The sequence below is a fragment of the Crocodylus siamensis genome, chromosome 3 (assembly GCF_052110815.1).
Source record: "Crocodylus siamensis isolate JL-2025a chromosome 3, ASM5211081v1, whole genome shotgun sequence".
Lineage (NCBI taxonomy): Eukaryota > Metazoa > Chordata > Crocodylia > Crocodylidae > Crocodylus > Crocodylus siamensis.
The window spans coordinates 4,773,998-4,793,793 of record NC_143397.1 but is presented as its reverse complement, the minus strand read 5'-3'; the positions used below and the strand labels follow the sequence as shown (position 1 = coordinate 4,793,793).

At 47.2% G+C, this 19,796-nt stretch overlaps 1 protein-coding gene across 10 annotated transcripts in view; it reads left to right on the top strand.

Moving 5' to 3' along the window:
• The window catches only part of CELF4 (CUGBP Elav-like family member 4), an 873,367-nt gene that overhangs the window by 712,913 nt on the left and 140,658 nt on the right, over window positions 1-19,796 (top strand). For 6 of the 10 annotated variants that reach the window (XM_090037628.1, XM_090037622.1, XM_090037625.1 and 3 more), the window contains exons 4-5: window positions 11,560-11,688; window positions 18,872-18,951. In XM_090037628.1, coding sequence (XP_089893754.1) covers window positions 11,560-11,688; window positions 18,872-18,951 — 209 coding nt within the window. The remainder of the gene's footprint in view (window positions 1-11,559; window positions 11,689-18,871; window positions 18,952-19,796) is intronic. The other 4 variants (XM_090037629.1, XM_090037624.1, XM_090037626.1 and 1 more) reach the window with 1 other exon arrangement.

Genomic DNA, 19,796 nt, shown 5'->3' with positions numbered 1-19,796 from the left:
GCGTTTCCACGGCACTAGCACAGGGGTCACCACCAAAGGAGTGGACGGCAGGTCACCTGGTGGCTTTCAGCCCAAATGCCGTGACGAGATTCTCATTAAAAGTTCTCATCACTTTGCTTTTGCCTTTGGAAATGAATGCATTAATGATGCGTAGCTGCACCTGGAAGTTATTTGCATTAAAATATTTTTCTCATGTCCCTGCTACAGACAGCAGCTCCATGCTAGACAAGAGAGAGAGACAGGGCACCCTGCAAGTGTCTTCATGGGACAGCCCGGAGCTGATCACTGCAGGAGATCCATCCCAGACCAAGCCTAGAATACCACTGCTGCGGGGGCAATGGCAGGGGCATGGCTTTGCAGGGGGGATGGTTTATTTGGGCTGGCCCAGCCCAAGCTGACTCTGAAGAAGAGATGCTTTTAGGGGTAACAAGAGGCCCCAGAAGTCAGTTTACTGGAGGGTGCAAACAAGCAAAAACACAGCCCTCTGTCCTGCCAACGTGCCTCAGTCTTTTCCCCCAGGACTGAGAAAGGTGTTCCCCTTGACCTTTCTTAAGCAATGGCATGGGATGGTCATATTACCACGTACACGGGACAGATTTATGGCTGCATCATTGCATTTTGCAACGTAGCAAACTCAAGTACATCAGGCTGTGGTTTAGCTTGTAACGATGAGAACTCACTTAAAATCCCCCAGACTCTCATGTATGTGTAAGAGCGTGACACTATTAAGCCACAGAAAGGGGGATTTTCATCATGTGTGCATCATCTTGACGTCACGTGCACAAGCGCCCGTTGTTCCTAGCAAGCACCTGCAACCCTTTTCATGATCAGCCTGGCCCTGGGCTGGTACTGGAGGCTCACACCCAATATCCTTTGCTGGGCTTTGAACTGAAGTCCGATTCCAACCCTGGAAGGGTTTTGTCGCTCCCAGGAGAAGGGCCTGTGTTTCTCTCAGCATCTCTCAAACGAGTATGCTGATCTCTGGGCTTGGGGCTTGCTCCATCTTCCACTGCAGCTCGCACCGCGTCTCCGTTGTCTGCAGCGAGAGCAGAATCGGGCCAGATTTTTGCTCTTGTTGAACAGAGTATTACTGCTCCCCGCGTCTCTCTGATTCCAACGGGGAGCAGCCTGCTCAGGACAGGTGAAGGTGCCTCGTCCCAGCTGTGCCCATATTGTCCTATTCTACTGTGGGACGAATACAGCTATGATATTCTAACTGCATATTTATTGTATTATAATACAGATGAATACTAATGCACTGCCATAGTGTGCAAGCCCCTTCCACCCAGGCCCTGAGTGATGCTAGCACCTGTCACTTCTGTGTCCTCACCCTGCTACATGCTGCATTTGGCATCACCGTTTTCAGGCTGCAGGTGATGAAGTGTGCAGAAGCGTTGGTGCTCAGGGATATTTTCCCAGCATCCACGCTGGCTGCCTGTTGTTCTGATGTTGCCTTCAAAGCCACACTAGGCTTGGTCCTATCTCCCTGTTGCCTCCTTGGATCAAACCCTGCAGGTAACATTCATACTTTGCTCTCATTAAAAAAACTAAATTCATCTTTTCCAAGAGCTCTGCTGGGTTTGCTGCTGTTATTTTATCCAGTACTAGCCATTGAGCTGGGTAGATGAGGCTGCCTTTGACATAGAAAAAGTGGTTTTCCCAGACCCACGTGAACAGATCCATAGAAAACCAAGCTGGCCTGCTCAGACCACCGATGTATTCACTTTGCTGATGGGGAACCTGCAGCTCTCTTAATTACAGTGCTTAGCATATGAGGACACTGATTTCATAGATGTCATAGGTTTCATAGACATCAGGGCTGGAAGGGACCTCATGAAATCCTTGGCTAAAGTCCTTCCAGGATGCTGTGGGAATAAAGGTAAATAACCAGCTGCAAAATGATCCTTCCTCCCTATTAACCAGTATAACGAGGTGCCAGGCAGTTAGGCCAGTATGATGCAGCCAGTCAGGGGCAAAGTCTAGGAGAGGACCCAGGTGTCCTGCTTCCCAGTCCCAAAAGGGAAGTGAGCATGTTTGTTGGATAAGGGGATGGGGGGAGATGCATTTAATCTTCTTGCCAGCATCTCCCTTGCCTTGCTTTATTCGTATAGCGTGGCGGGGATCCCTGCAAAGCTCCAGGCTCAGGTTAGACCTCGATGCTTAAAAAGAAAAGCTCCTATGAAAGATTTTGAATGAGGGGACTGTGGAGAGCAGCACGCACGGGGAACCGCGGCTCCTTCTCTCTGCAGGAGAGTTACTCTCTCCCACCTGGGCTTCGGCTCGTTTGCGCTTGGCCCCTTCAAGCAGCTGTTCGGATTAGCTGCTATTTTCTCTAGCTTGGGCGTCTCTAAAAGCCTCTGCATCCAGCACGAGAATGGCATCTGTGCAATCATAACTCCTAGCGCCTGGGATATAAAGAAGCGCTTAGGTAAAACAGAGACGGGGAAGGGGGTGAAGAAGGGGAAGGGGAGAGTGACGCACAAAGAAACAGCTCCAGCTGGGATGTGATTAGGGATCCCGCATGCCGTCAGGTGGCACCGAACAAGTGAGCTCAAGCCAAGGTGGCACAACCTGCCCGATGGGGTGCAGCTTGCAAGTGGAGGGCTCCGAGGCAGGGAAAGGGGAGAGCACCTCTTTCTTGTTTGGAGTTGGATTTATTTTTGCTCCTTGTTTTTTTTTGGGGGGGGAGGCAGGGGCAGGTTTCTGCCCTCCTTTTGGAATCACCTCCGTTTTACAAAGTCCGTGTGTTTTTTGCAGCAAGGTACCACGGAGAAGATAATTAACTAATTTACAATTAGCTACAACAGCATTCATAATCGCTTCCCCTGTGGAAAGGGCTGTAATCATCATCACGGAGCTGCAGGACTGCTGTGAAAATGGCAATGGGAGTGTGCGGCTCAGGCCGCGGGAAATGCCCTGCTTTTAGCCTATTGATCCGCCTGATTAGCAGATGTTGGGAGGGATCCTGGGGACTCCGATGCAGAAGCTCCAGCGCTGAAGCAAGCCCGCGCCGGCGAGCGGAGATCCTGGCCTGCGTCTGGCTCCAAAGTCTGGGGGTTTCCGTAAGGGTTCACACTCAGATCCAGAGCTCCCTCCTCCTCTGCAGGGTCAGGCTGAGCTTATGGGGTAGTTTTGCTTCCCGCAGCGTGCTCCAGAGCTGCCCAAACTGGTCCCCGGGCCAGTCAAGGGGTGCAGAAAGCTTTGCAGTGAGCTAGAGACTCACCGGACGCTGGCTTTGTCCCCTCCGTGGCAGGGTCTCCTGTCGACCTGCTGGCTGCCCAAGACAAGAAGCCATAAGCAAGGAGGAGAAGCCATTTTCGCTTACTCCTGTGCCAAAGTGGATGCCCACAAGCATTTCACCACCTCCCTCTGGGGGTGCGGGAGGAGGCCTGGGGCTCTGGGGCATGGTGCCCCCAAGCCATTCATGCCTGAGCCTGCCATTGAGGTCCCAGAGTGGCCCCCATCACTACAACGCCCCAGCTGTGCGTGTTCAGGGCAGCTCTGAGCCATGCAGGCCTGCTGAGCATCTCCATTGCCTCCTTTGCAGGCTCAGGTGGGGATCACTTCTCAGCAGTGTCCCAACCCATGCTGCAGTAGCTGTGCAGACCCCATCTGTGTTTGGAGAGAGGGCTCTACAGCACTGCAGCCGCTTAGCAGCCCTCTCTTCAGAAATGTAGTCCCCGTATTTTACAGCTCCCCTCTTCCCAGCTCCGCAGAGCTCAGGCCCTTCGAGTTTTGCCAAGTCCTGCTTGACCGGGGTCAATGGGTAGTGATGCACGAGTGCAGCGAGAAGCACTTTTACAGGACACCCTTGCTTACAGGGAACATAGGAAGGAAACTCTTTGGAGAGATCCCTTCGGTTCTTCCTTCCCGCCCCTCTGCCAGCTGTTGTCCACCCCATCCAGCTGCCCATGGCTCTTTATTAAAGCACGGGTGCTGGAGGGTCTGTGGATAGCTCTGCCGCCCTTTCACGGTGCTGGCTGAAAGGCCCAGCTTGCAGTTAGAGCCGTGCACTGCATCGGGTCCCATATAATGTAAGCAAATGCATTTTCAACTGCTGATGGTTGGGAGCAGAGGAGAATAGCAGGAAGACAAATAATTGTTAATAATCCTAATAAAGAAGAGAATTAATTAAAGCCCGGTTGCACTTCCGAAATGAAGCTGTGCCACTGACTGAGTCCTAATAGCTAGAAAGTCAACAGTTGCCTCCTGTGTGTGTTTGCAGGAACTGAAAAGTGTGTGTGTGTATGTGTGTGTGTGTGTGTGTGTGCACGTGCCTACAGTCCACACATGCACACCCATACACCACAGGAATTTAGAAACAGGGTTATAGAAGTGTCCACACACACGAATATCTCTATATCTATACATAGGTATATAGATATAGGTATCTATATATCTATGTATAGCTATAGATAGATATATCTCTCTATATAGATATAGATAGATAGAACTATGTATAGCTATATAGAGAGATATATCTATCTATAGCTATACGTAGATGTATAGATATAGAGATAGAGATAGATATATCTATCTATCTAGATATATCTAGATAGATGGGTAGATAGTTACTTATTTATATCAGCTGTCATGGCTGGATATAACATCACAGGAAGATGTAGAGATTTTAGACTCATTTGAAGGCCAGAAGTGACAATTATGATAATCTGTATTCTGCCTTCCTATGTAATACAAACCACAGAGCTAAATCTCTCTCTCTTTTGTCAAGGCACTGGATGCAACTTCACAGTTAATAAGTTGGGGTTTAATTTTTGTCTGGTAGAGAATGAACCAAGCTGTTTTGTACAAGGACTATATATATTGTATATAGGTACATAGAGCACAAATAAGCATGTGCACATATGTATGCCGGCAGTTGTGTGTGTGTGTGTGTGTGTGTGTGTGTGTATCTACTGTACTCATGCCTGACCACCCACTGACCTGGGTCAGGCAAGACCTGTACACACACACACACACACACACACACACACACACACACACACACACACACACACACACACACACAGCATTCAAACACAGAGAAACCTACCATGGATAGCCCTATACATGCAACCTCTGTGTCATGTCTCTGTGAGCGTGTGCATGACACTGATTCGCCCCCTTCCCCCCACGCCGGTAGCTGCGATTCTCATCCTCATCCTCTGCTCTCCAGAGGGTCAGCCATCCTGCATCTCGTTGTCCCGTCTGTCTCTTTAATTAGTGCTCCCCCACTCCTGGCACTTGGTGTGCAGAGCTCTATAATTTCACCTTTCTGGCGTGCCGTCTCCTTCCTCAGTCCTGTCTGACACCTCTGCTTTACAGTGACGATGGAAAGATAACATTTAAATACAAATAGAACAGGGAATAATTTAACCCCTATTTGCACCAGGGAAGGTGCTGGGGCTTCATATAAACACAGCCCGGGAGTTTTATAAACTCTGTATATTTGTCTGACAAGTGACATTCTTCCACCCACGTGGCTTGCAGCCCCACTTGAGAGGCTGTAGCGGGGCTGGCAGAGGAGAGCCCAGTCACATTGAAATATTGGGCATGCCACTAAGGGCTCAATTACCTCTTGGCTTCTGTTTGACTCCCTTGTGTCCCCAGCAGAAGCTGGGTTGAATGGGGAAAGCAGCCAACCCAGTCCAACATGGTGAGGCTATGAGCAAGTGGAGTGGCCATGCCATTCATTTTTTTTAAATTTATTCATTGCATCGATTAGGGTGGTGCCTAAGCACCAACTGTGCTAGATGCTGTACAACCGCAGAGTAATGAGCAGTGTTTGCACCACGGGGATTATGCCTGAGTTGACAAGACGGGCATAGGGTGGAGGGGGGGAAAGTAATCAGTGTCATGACTGTAGTGATCATCAGGCATAATAAATAAAGGGGGACAATGAATGAGACGAATCAACAACACACTTTAATGGTGGAGCAGTTGATAACTTCTGCAGACCCTTTGTCCTTAACTAGCTCCTCCCTAACAGAGGGATCATCTCCCAGTTCTCAACGCTTCTACATTAGGGAGTGTCTCCAAATTATAACTTTTATCAGAGCAGTGGCTGCAGCTGGCCGATGCCTTAATCAAGCAGGCAGCTTGAGGGGCCCTCTGCTTCCTGTCTCTGGAAAGGTCAGATAATTTCCTTTCTCTCACCCTCTCTCTGTTTCGATTATAGGCTGTTTCCAGCAGGTGTTTAATACACGTGTGCACCTGCTGCCTAACACAAGATGCCCTGGTTTTCAACTGAGAGCATTAGATACCTGCGCTCCCCTAGTTATGAAATGGGGACAGTAACAGCTACCTTCTTTACAGAGACTTCCAGCAGCAAAATTACTTGCAGGCGCTTGTACACACTATGCGTCACTTAGCTACACATCACAAAATGGCACCAAAAATTGCCGTTTTGCTAGGTTAGTCACATGTGAAAATACATGTTGACATCCCCTTATCATGGTAGATTTCGATTTATCGTGGTAAATTGGACCACCTCCAACATGTTGTATTTTTAGCGTGGCCAGTTGGTCCAACAGGATTATTTGTATCATTAAAGTTTCGTAACGTGTATTCTCACACCACATTTCCAGTGGGCCCTGAAAGTAAAAAAGCTGAACCTGAGAGTTGGTAGGGCTCGTTCCGGGATGAGAAGGCAGCAGGGCATTCACACCCAGGTTTGGAGGCTGGCCTACATATCCAAAATTCAAGGATGGTTTCCAACAGGTCCTGGGCTGAACACATGGAAAGGAAGGGAAATTCAACAATAGACATGACTCAGCCCCTGTCCCTGAAAGCAAATTATAGTAGCAAAATCCCTGTCATCTGAATGCAGGTACATTAACAGAGTGTGCCTTTCACTCTGGTACCAGGCTGCTTTTGCAGGGTCTCCTAGGGAAAGTACAGAGCATGTACTCACTCTTGCACACACACAAACACACACTCGGCACACAGCGTCCGATGCAATCTCTCCTCATTTTCCTCTAGGGGTTTAATGGCCTTGCCCTTGCTCTGTCACACATACTTGATGAAGTTGCACCTAGTTGCCATGTCAGCCTTTTGTCTGGGACTTGGCAAAGCATCTGGGAGCACTTGCGGTGTGAAAGGTTGAGTGTAAGCTCATTAGTGGATTAAGGTTTTGTGATTTCAGTCTCCTGCAAATGAAACCAGGTGCAACTCGAGTCCGGGATGCCGCTGAATGTTCCCAGCTTCTGGCATCCTCCCACCCTCTTTCCCTTATTATTACCTGGCAAGGCTCTTACTCACCAGTCTTGAATGCAAAGAGCAAACATGGTATTTTATTAAAAGAACTCCTATGAACCAAGGATAGGTAAAAATGACTCATTTGCCAGACGGTTGTATGATCCTGATGATTACTGAGACAGCGGTGGCAAATAAATTGCTACTTTAAGAGTCCAGGATACCAATTTTTCAAAAGTGATTGTGGATACCCAATGGTGAAGCCACCTCCACAGGTCCTGATTGGCAGGGATGCCTTCTGGAAATCAGCCCCCCATTTAGGTATCTCAGGTTGAGCTCCTAAAAACACTACTCACTTGGTTTCAATCTCTGCCATACTGCCCTGTGCAGCTGAGTAGTTGGTTTCAGACCATTTCCTAATTGTCAGGTGGCTGTTGGTAGACAACCCGCAAGACCCCGGTCCCAGCTCTCACTGGCATCGTAGAGAAATCAGGCTGGAAGGGACCTCCAGAGGTCATCTAGTTCAACCCACTCAACTTCTGCCCCAGCCTAAGACAGAGTCATCCCTTTCCAAACCATCCTATACAAATCTAACCTCTTTATAAAACTACTGTGGACTCTGCCACAACACAACATCCCACCCTAACCTGCCGCGGGTAAAGCAGGGCAACCACGGCAGCCAATGTCCTGCCTCTGTAAAAGGTTGTTAATAATGCTCAAGAAAGCCCATGTAGAGGGCCATGCTCCCAGCTAGAGAGGAAAGCCAAAACCCCCCCAGTCCACACCAATCTGACCCTGGAGTAAAATTCCCTCCTTCGTATTTTGTGCACAGACTTTCCTGATAGGGTGAGGCCTGGCTGTGTCATGGTGACCGAGAGCAAAATGGGAGTGAAAGTGCAAATAAATGGTTCGTTCAACGTATCTCAATTTAAGCTTTGCATCGTAGCAGCTTTTAAAGGACATTGTCATATTGGCCAATGGACAAGGGCAGACAGTTATACTCATATAAAATGTGCTTGTCAATACACAATATATTATCTAGGTAACCAGCATACACTAGAGTGGCAGAAGTGCTGCCTCTGCCCTGAGTGGGTTTGCTGGTTGGGTACAGCTATATTCAGATTTTTATGCATTAAAATTGTTTCCATTTAGCCACGGACTGTGTACGCTGAAGGAAGTACCTAGGTCTATCAGGGGTAGGGGTAGGGTCGATTTTTCTAGAAGTGAATCTCTCTCACTCACCCATTAGTTTGGAAATATTACTTTATTACATGCTCCGTCCATCACCGACCAATGGAGATGCTGAAAGCTACTCCAACTCACAGCTGGAGCATTTGGGACACTTCTTTACCATTGCGGGATGAAATTACTTGATTCATAGATCATCAGAGGCAGAAAGGCACCTTGCAGATCATAGTTTAAAATTCATGTAAAATTCCTTGAAAAGCAGTAGAAATAAAGCACTGGAAACTACAGAGTGGGGAAGATCCTGCAAAGGCCCTTTGAGTTCTTGTCCCCATGGTTCATAGTCAAGTTGGTTAGGTCAATCATCAAAGGTCATTCATTTTCCTTATACATCCCTCTTGGCAATGCCCAGTACTTTAGCTGCCTCCTCTGAGGTAGGAAAAAAGAAACCAAGGAGCACAGGACTGGGTCATTATGTCCGGTCATGTACGCATAGAAAAGTAGGACAGGCAGGGCCTTCAGGAGGTCATCACGACCCAAAAGTGGGTTGCAAAAATATATGAAAGCGTCGCGAGCAAATTTTAAAAATGGATCAACAGCCTTTAAAAATGGATTTGACTTTAGGGGCACTGGGTCAGGACTGGCCAGTGATGCTTACAAATGGGTCCCAGTGTAAAAAAAATGGAGAACCATTGATCTAGTCCAGCTGCTGGCTCAAGGCAGCATCGTGCCTGCTTTAACCAAAGAAATGTCCATCCAACCTGTATTTCTAGCGATGGAGATGCCTGCTTTCACTTGCAATCATCTCATATCAACCAATTAAGCTCCATCTTAAATCTGGTTAGTGTTGCTGCTCCCTCTCCTCCTTATGGGAAGCGGTTCCCAAACTTCACTCCTCTCCTGGCTAGAAACCCTCCAGTCATTGCTGGGTTCTTCCTCCTTTTGAAGAGGGGTGGCGCACCCTTGGCAAATTGAGGACTGACCATTTTAGCACCTGCTTTTCAACTGAAGATGGCATAAAAGGCAGTACCTCCTCCTGATCTAGCCATCGCAGCATGTCCTACAGTCTCATGCGGGGTTTGGAGGATTCGATCCCCTCCTGAGGTCTGCTACAGGAAACAATTGACTTCTCTTAAGTTTACAAGCTCGTTTTCCAATTTACAGAGGCACCTTGGGTATGCGAATCTCGAACGCACCACAGTTTAAGTGAAACGGCTTGCCTAAAATACCACTTACTCCAGGAGTAACACCGCTGTAAATCTCCTGCTTAGTCAGCCGGTAGAGGGTGGTTGTCAACTGGCGCTCTGCTCCGGTCTAAGTTACCGCGTGCATTAAAAGGGAGGGGGGGGGAAAAAATCCGGAGCCTTTATTTATTAATTTATTTATTTACATGTATTTATTCAAATTGGTTACATCTGTTTCATAAACTGTGCTGGAAAAAGGGGGGGGAACCTCTCGTGGCTCACACATATTTACATAGTGTTTAATGAATGATAAATAAGACATTTATGCATCAAGTGTAAATGGCCTGTTTGCACACGGGACGTAAACTATGTAAATGTCTCGTGTCTTTCTCATGCCATCAGACTGCCTAGTGCCACCACCCGGGATGCTCCAAGGGGAAAGCTGTTCCAGCAGCCTGAGACATTACTCATTATTGCCCATTGAAGTCTTCCGGGTGACTTCCATAGCCATCTCTTTGGACTCTGTTTTCAGTTACTTTGTGAAGATTTGCTCCTTTTAGGCTGAAGTTTTCCATATTTGGCACATGCCTAGCAGTGAAAATAGTGCTCATCATTAAAAAGATGACATCTACCAACTGTGGTATCTGAGAAGTTGTGTGCTCTCTAGTCACTTGAAGTAGGACCTACCCGTATTATCTCAGATACTAGTGATGGCAAGTACCACTTTTAAATGATGCCCATTTTATATTTGGAAGAAGACGTATATGTGTTTTTTATAAATAAATAAATACATACACACATAGAGGTATGTATGTATGCACACACATTATATAAACATGAAATCTTTAAAATATCAATGTATATAGCATAAAAAAAAAACACATGTATTATGTGTGTGTTTTTATTATATATATGTGTGTGCTTATGATATATATAATATGCATATTATATATATATATAATATACATATACATATACATATGCATATGTATATGTGTATATATATGTACACACTCTTCCAAACACAAAGTGGGCATAATTTAAATGTGATGTTTAATATGCAATAAAAGTGATATATAGTATGTATGTGTTTGTCTAGATATATTCATAATATGAATGGGAACATTTATATATATATGTTTATAAGATAAAATCTTCATTTACAGGCTGTGGCTTCCATTACATTTAATTACTTCCCCCAGTGCTCTAACTCAAAGAACAATTCAAAATAGAGACAGCTTCCGTTAAACTCAATTAATTCTCCTGAAGCTATATGGGAAAGTAGTGGCTACTAAACTACAGTACTTCCTATCTGAAGGTCATTTCTAAATGCCATCCTTGTCTATGCTCCCTCTGGATGGCAGCCTGGAATATTGCCAGTGTTTTATTTCCTGGATTTGTTTGCAAAGATTAAGCAAAGAGAACTGATTCATGAGACTTTCAATATGAATTTTCAGAGTTGACTACAGGTCAAGTGGTCTTCTACCTATTGAACATCCAAGTGGACTTTGGTGCCTAAGTATGACTCTGTTCCACCCTGTTCAAGTCCTACAAGTCCAGCAGTGCATCTGCTTTTGCAACACAGTCACTGTGCCCTTAAGATTGAGTCACCAGAAAGCGGCGAGAAAAGGAAAAACCAAACCCACCTTTTGCATTGAGTGTTTTCAAGAACTCAAGCAGGGTGCGATAGACTTGTATGTAGGCACCTGCACCCACTTATACACCCAATAGATGCAACAAAAATTGACCCCAAGTCATTTTAAGTCTCCCAGTCTTTTGTTGCCCGACTTGAGATGCCTTAAAGTAGCCCGATTCTCAAGTACTTTCTGAATACCAGGCTCTGGCAAAGCGTTTTGAGTTGGGCACTCGCCGCTTTGGAGAATGCATTCCCTTGGCAGAACATCCCGGTGGTCTCTTTCTTTTGCGTGTTGTTGGAGCCGTCTTGGCTTTCAGACTCCTCCTGAAATATGGTAAGCATCTCTTTATTTTGTTCCAGAAGACAGAAAACTCTTTGTGGGCATGCTCAACAAGCAGCAGTCAGAGGACGACGTGCGCAGGCTATTCGAGGCATTCGGGAACATTGAGGAATGCACAATCCTTCGGGGCCCTGATGGCAACAGCAAAGGTAAGTAGGTTCCCCAGTGCACTTCCCCTCAAACCAGACTCAACACAAAATGTACATATTATTCCCCATTAGAACAGGGTAACTCCTTGGCAGAACAGTGTTGCCCATTGGGTAGAGCCAAGCTTTCCAAAAAGGGCTCTTCCTTTGTGGGCCAAAATCTCTGGTGGTTTGGTAACGCTCCATTGAAGTCCTTGCAAACCAGTAGAGTTTGACCCCACATCGGCAGGACAAGTGTGCATAGAAATAAGTGGCTAATTGTATTTGCAGACTCATGCCTGCAAGTGGTATATCTCTAAACTAGTTTCGCCACAATCTTAACAAAATCACATTTGCCTCTCCCCATCTTCAGCCACTTCCAAATCCCATCTGATCCCTAATTGGCTTCATATTATTTGTAATATAATAATGTTCCCATCTTTCTACATGTGGTGCAGACACAGAGATAGTTTTTGTCTCTAGGAGTGCGCAGTCTAGCACCGGCAGGGACACAAGACAAGGTCATGCATTAGGTCAGCGGTACAGCAGGTCTTTACCCAGGTCTCTCTTCGCTTCTCTCTCAACCCCAATGCCCAAATTCCTCTTCCCTTATTATCTTACATAATACTCTTCTTTGGCCACTAGATTTCATACTCAATTCTACACAAATTAATCTTTTTGGAGGCTGCTTCTGTGCCCAGGGAAAGCAGTCAACGGGAGTTTGGACAGTCCAGTTGAAGGCATAAGCAAAACCCAAAAGAAAAGCAGTTCTTGAAATACATTCAGCACAGTGGGTTAAAAAAATGCCAATTCTTTTTCACGGAAAACTTGTTTTTACAGACTATCGGCCCTAATTTCATTAAGAAATTCAAAATCAGATTCTTTTCCTGTGTTTTTGGTTTAAAAACTAGTTTTGAAAACCCCAACTCTAACCCAGAGAAATTGGAGGTTTACATTTTGGGGGAGTGGAGGGTCTATCACATAAATTAATTCATCAATTAAGCCAGCAATGGGTCAGCCATTATTAGTTCAGCTAAGCTGGGTACTCAGATTTCTCAACTAACTCCCAGTACTGTGCTTGTCCTAATTAAATGGGCTAGGATCTTCCCCATCCTACAAAAGTGGCTAAAGTTTTGGAGGAGAAAGAGAAGGAAAAGACTCATCTTGCAGTTGCTCCCAAAAGAATTCAGTCAACACCCAAACAAGCCAGATGCTCGTGGCAGGGTAAAACAAATGCGTTGGCAAAAAATATGTGCGTTCTTGAACAATGCAAAAACCCACACTAAAAACAGGATTTGGTGCTTGCAAGAGAGACCAGTACTCATGCAAGTGCTGTTTGGCCTATACCTATCCTCAATACATTTGTGCAACTGCCAAGTAACAAGTGCACAGGAATGATCGCGTGTGCACCTATTGCACTGTGATTGAAGCGTCGCACCCAGTTGGTTCACATTTGTCATCTCCAATTTCAGTGTTCCTATCTCAGTTTCGACATGCCAGTATTTAAAATGAGGACAGTGGTGTCATCACGTTGACTACCCAGTAAATGGCCCTTTTGTGATGTACCTTGCTACCTTGACAATTAATGCTGGGGGAGTTCTGTCTTCGGAGGATGACACAGCAACAGTGTCTGAACACGGCTTTTCCAGCTGATATCAGGGTCATTTTCCCAGCCATTTCCTAGACAAAGTATCTTCAATTTAAATAGGAAGCCTTCCTCTCTTGACAGTAAAATATGTCCATTAAATATTGATCTGCGTATAATATATCATCAAATGTGCTGTCATGTGCAGCACTGAAGAAGGTACAAGTCCTGCTGATGCAGTTCATATGTCACCAGATATTTTGACATGTGACAACATCAACTGGCATATTTCTGCAAAATGGAGGTGGAAGGATCTAACCGCAGTGATACATTTGCGAAAGATGCTGATATGCCATAAAGTCACTTCCAGCCAATAAAGCTTCTTCACGCTTACACAGACATCAGCTGGAGGCCACGCTCTGCAACAGCGGGGAGAAAGCACGGAGCCTCGTCTGTGCCGCAAAATTTGGTAGCCAGAGGCTGACTTTGGTTGCCTGAGGTTTGCATGCATTCCCTTGCCAGCCTCCCTGACTAGGTACAGGCATTCAGAAAGCCCGAGGCAGAATTGGTCTAAATTACACAGCTATCTGTAAGGGTCATCGTGTTGTTGGGTAGCAAACTGAACACACATTTGCTCTTTGGTGCGAGGGTGCAAATCTTAGACCGGGTTCCAACATTTTTAAACCAGAAGCCTGAACTTCTGTTCTGTGCTGAGTATAGACTTTTTTTGTGTGTGCTGAGCTTCTATTCTGGTTATACTGGTAAAATTGCAAAGTCTGTACCTGCCCCAGTGGCCAGCATCCAGCTGCCAACAGACCCCAGCGTGTCTGGCAAACTCCTGCAGTAGGGCAGCATCCACAGCCATAAGCCCTGAGCTCCTATCCCCGTTGCACCCTGGTTTTCACTGGCTTTTACTCACAGTGAGGGTACACAGCATCAGCAAACGCCACTGAGCATGTGCAAAGTCACCCAAGTCACATCTGCACTCAACCTGCCTCTGTCACCAAGACTCCTGACAGCAGCCGGGGTGCACGTATGCCCAATTGCCCACGTGTTTCAGGAGGCTTCACGTGTCTCCCTTGCAGCAGCTTGGATCACCCGACGCTCTTTCCTGCCCAGGGCAGGGGGTTGGACTCGATGACCTACTGAAGTCCCTTCTGACCCTAACATCTATGAATCTCTGAATATGAAGTGCAGTCTGGGAATGAGCCATGGCAGCTGTTTGATGGCATGACAGTGTCCTTCCACGCCTTCAAACAGCTGGTGGGCAGCAGCAGAGAGGAGGTAATTGCTGGCGAAGGGGAGGGCTTTGCCACCTTGCCCTAAGAGCAAGCTCTTTGCAGCGCAGACTGGATGCTACCTTGACCTCCGCTGATGTCAGTGGGAGCCTCTTTGCTGGGGACCCGGCTCTTGCTCCCGGCACAGCTTTCCCATCGTCCTGCATGGTGCCTCGCCGCTGTCGTGTAATCCCTGTGCAAGTGTCAGCCTCACGGTGGCTTGAAAAGAAAGCACGCGCACGTGGGGGCCTGCATCGTGACACGGGTTGCTCAGATCATTTGCCACCCCATTGTGTGAGCTGGGCAGGCTTCCTTAATTACAACTTCATCTCTTCGAGGCTGGGACTCGGTCTCTTTCTCTCCCGATCCTTTTGCTGTCCCATCCATTTGATCCGGCTGTTCCTCTGTGCGGCTTCAAAGTGAGTCAAATGAATGTAGCGCTGCGCTGACATCCCCCTGAACACAGCACAAATGTTTCCCACTCACCTCCCTGCCAAAAGCCTCCCAGAGAGGGGCATTTTCTAGGAGCCAAGAAGAGAAACAAAACCTGAGTTTAACTTCGCTTGCAATGTTTTATGACAGAAGTTGCCTCGTCTTTAGCTAGAGCGATGCTTGACAGGGGTGAAATGCTCCATTCGTTGGGAAAAAGTCAGCTGGGATGAAGGAAAGCAAGAAATCCATGTGTCTTTCTATGCCCACCCAAAGTTGTAGAGAATAAAACCTGAAGAGTTTGAGATGCAACAATAGCAAGGGTACTAACATCTAACACGGACATCTGTGAACACCCGGTGTCAAGGCGAGGAGGAGGGTCAGACCTGAAATTTTCATTCACCGATTCCCTCTCTCTCTTTCTCTCTTTTTTGTTTCTCCCATGATGTCATTATAAGCCTGAACCTGAGTGGCAGCTCCATATTGCTAACTGGTTTAATTATTAGAGCTGGCAGGCTGCTGTCTCGGGCTTGCTTTTTGCAGAGCGGCTGAAGATCAATACGGTGCCTCGATGGAGTTAATATTCCCCGTTTCCATTTGCTGGTGCTATTTACTGAAAATGTGAGGCTCCCAATACTCCCCCTCTCACTCACACGTGCAGCATGGTCAGCCGACCGGCACGCTGAACTTTATAACTCATGAGACAGTCAGGTGCGAGGTGGGACCGAACACCAGCCCCCAAGTAACCTGTTAGCTCGATGGAGCACGTCTGCTAGAGACCGACGTGCAGAGCTAATCACTTCGTTATACAAGCATGGTATAGGAGGGAGGAAGGAAGGAAACACCCTTCTTCTGTAGCCTCGTCCAGACTAGGATTTCAGCTGCATCTGCAGTAGGATACAACTGGGGGTTGGACGAGATGCTTTCCTGACGTCCCTTCCAACCTTAATTCTCTAGGCTAGGAAGAGGCTATATTTTTTAACCCATGTACATCTTGTGCTAGACAAGGCAATTCTCTTTTTAGCAGGGAACTGGTGGAGGTTGTTATTCTGCTTTTCCCCACTGTGGCAGCAGATCTCCCCCATCATGGTACCTATCATGGGAAATGCTGTAAATACTATCTGTCTCATGCTCCCTTCCCTTCCCATTTCTTATAGTCTTTTGGACAGTAAAAAGCAGATATTCAACTATTATGAATTTCTGTAACTCCACTGAAAACATTTCGAGCTGTTTAATTGTTCAGGGTGCCCCGCTTTGCGGGTACCCAGCTGGAAACACCTGGGAGATACCTGCTGTTCTTCAGACCATGCACATTCACAACATGATCAAGGCCTTGGCAGCGAACTCTGATTCCTATGGGAGTTAGGCATCAAATCCAACGAGTCAAGGATCTGCATAGGTCAGTGCCTAAATACTTTTAAAAGCTGGGAGGACTGGGAATATGATGTCAATATACCCTGAAAGGGAGTCCTTCTGGTGCTCTGGCAGCCCCAGGACCCTGAGCCCTCAAACTCCTTTATGCAAGAGCTCAAAAAGGATGATCACAAAGCCCCTTCTGGCCTTCTAATCCATGAAGGAAGAAAGGGAAAATGTTTTGTGTCTCTAAGTCCTTAGGCCAGGATGGACAACTGCTTCTGTGCCTCATCTTTATCGGTCCTGAGGTTGCTACAGCTCTCGGCAAGGGAGCTTAGTTGTCTAGTGCAAGCCGAAAGGCTCATGTTCTCCGTTGCCCTGGTCCTGGCTTCCATCCCTGAAGAGGACCGAGATATAACTTTGCACACATGAGTTTTCCCACCAACTACATGCACAAGCAAGGATGTTCATGGAAGCTAGGAGGCTGAAGGAGTAGGGTTCTAGCCACTGCCTTATAAGAGGACTTTTCGAAGTGCTAAATCCTAATCCTGGTCTCCCAGATCATTCCTGGACCATCGTAGCTACATCACTCTCACCCTGCCAGATCTGAGTTGGTTGCACTCTTGCAAAATCTAAGAGTTGCAGGGGCTGGGGGCTGCCCTGGCATCCTGGGCATTAAGCAGGATAGGGCCCATCTTCGCCAGTCCTGGGCAGATGAGAGCGCTTCGCCCTGCAAAAAAAAGAAGTCCAAGACACAGCCAAAATCCTGCTCTTTATGCAGTAGACGACGGGAGATGGGAAGCTTTTGTATACTCTCTAATCAGCATCTTCTTTTTCAAGACAGAAAGTACAAAAGAATCTCGGCAAATAATTAAACACCCTAATTCTGGATTATCTCTGATTAATGAAGAGGAAGGCGCGGTATCTCAGGAGCCCTGGAATGCCGGTCTGCGATTATGTCATAATTGATCCTTATTGTTTCCAGCTGAAGTTTATCTATCTCATTTTCTCCTGATTGTCTCTTCTCCGCTCCTTATAAATTAGATCCAACTATTAGCAACAATTGCTACACTTCCTCTGAAACATGGGGAGGCTTTGGGGGCCAAGTCGAAGGGCTCCCAACTATTTTTTTTTTAAGGTTATTCAAAAAATAAGGCTTTTTTAAGGTTCTTTAAAAAATATTGTTTTTAATCATTTCCATTTTCAGTACTCTGTCATCATTATCCTCTTTTGCAAGCCACAGGGTAAAGGCTTTTGCTTATTCTTATGTCCTCTCAAAGGAGAATTTAGCTGTAAGACACGGGGATGAAAGTCCCCGACCTATTGCAAAGAGCATGGGAGCATAGTGCAGGCCAGTTTTACCTATAATGACAATAACTACAGCTATCCCTTCCCCACATTAGTGAGGTGAGACTTTTCCAAAAAATTTATTTCCAAATAAAGTCTCTGTTCTCTAGTACCTGAAGCCTTTTCCCCACTTCATTTCCAACCATCAGCTCAGCAGCAACCCTGTGGCTGAACAAAACCTTGTCACTCGTTGAGTCTCTAGCTGTAACAATTACCCCAACGTCATGGCAAGTAGCTACAGCTTTGGGGACAGCATCGTGTTTCGGACCAGATGCAATCAGTCCAGCAGGGTCACTCTGGCTATCTGAGTGCCTTCACATAAGCTCACCAGTTATACCTAAAACCCAGGATAGAACAGCTATGAAAAGTGACCCCTTAGGCCATGTCCAGACAAGCATGGCTATGTGGCAGCACAGACCCCTCTGCAGTGCTAGGTACTGCACATTCAGGCATTCCCCATGCTGCTACCTTGCAGCAAGTGGGGTTTTTTTAACCCCTGGAGATCCAGGGGTCAAAAAAACCCATGCAGTATAAAAGTGGGCTGGTGCACATGGAGGTGCCTGGCCAGCCAGAGCCACACTCCAGTTGCCGCCCAGGCTCCAAGTTGCAGGAGCGACGCGGCTGCAGCTTCCCTGGCCCCCGGGACCCCAAATAAGGCTTCTGGGGCCAACAACTGTGCTGGCCCCAGCCTCCCCTACCCCACCTGGGGTAACCTGCCACGTGCCAGAGGGCGCGTGGCACAGTCCTTCCCCCAGGACAACTAGCAGTGGCACAAGGTGTCCCACCGCTCGTTGTTCCCGAGGAACCAAACATCTGCATTCATCTGGACACGGTCTTAATGTGTGATTATAATCCGCGGACATGTCGCTTATGATGCAAGTCTATCACCACCCACTGCTGCAGACAGAGACCAGCTATTATCCTCGCTGCGTTTCCATCAGGAACTCCAAGTTTTGGTGTCTAGTGCTAGGCAAGGTGGCAGGCATCACATGACTATCTCGCTTTTCCACCCTGCGCCTCATTGAGCGTGGAGTGCAAACTCCTGGAGATGCATAGGAGCACCGCGTGGTCTGCAATGCATGGTTAGAAACCTGTAGAAAGGAGCAGTGTCTGGGTTTTGAATAGATCAGGGCTGGCCGCAGTTAGATGGGTGCATGTTGCTCTCTTATCACCTCCTTTTTAAAACGCCTTCTCTTTCCTCCTCTTCTTCCTGCAGGGTGTGCGTTTGTGAAATATTCCTCACACGCGGAGGCCCAAGCAGCCATTAATGCCTTGCATGGCAGCCAGACAATGCCGGTGAGTAGTCCACTAATAAGGAAGAGTGCCTGGTGGGTTTGTTCAGCCCATGCTGTCCCCCGGTCAGATGGAGTGGTGAAGGAAGGAGGGGGGAGATGATTTATTGGTACTTTGTGCCTCTTCTTCAAGGGAAGATGGATAGCAGCTCAGGCACGGGGGCCTCGGGTATGTTTTGCAAGTCAATGGAAAAGCCGGGGTGGCACCGACTGTTTCAGATGCGCATGGGCCTGCCTGAGAAATGCAGTGTCCTGTGACCAGCAATGATAGAGTTTTGATTGTCTGTGGGAGAGACACAGCCACAGATGTTATAAACACTGGGCCAAATTCATCCCCAAGGGAGTTCCTCTGGTTTCACAGGAGTGGAGCAGGCCTGAGTTTTTCTTCCCCAAAGAAAAACCTGTCTGGATGACAGCAGTAAGGAACAGTCTTTGCTTTTCAGTGGAGGGCAGTATAGATGCACAGTGGAATTAACTGAGGGGCAAGCTGTGCTCTGATTTACCCTCTCTGGGCACCTCTACACGTGCACTTTGCTGCTCATAAGACTAATTTATTGCACAGTAAAAACATCACTGTCTCCCCGTGCACTGCAGTTTGTGCACCGTAGATTCACTTACTCTGGGGTAAGATAGTCATTGCAGGACCCCGGCACGGCTTTACGAGCACTCGTGGTGCTCTGGCGTGGTGCCAGAGGACTGGAAAAGGGCCAGCGTGGGAGGAAGAAGGACCCAGGAAACTACAGGCCCGTTAGTCTTACCTTGGTCCCGGAGAAGCTCTTTGAGAAAATTATCTAGGTGCACCTCTATGAGGGGCAAGCAGGGGAGATTATGCTTGGGGGTAACCAACAC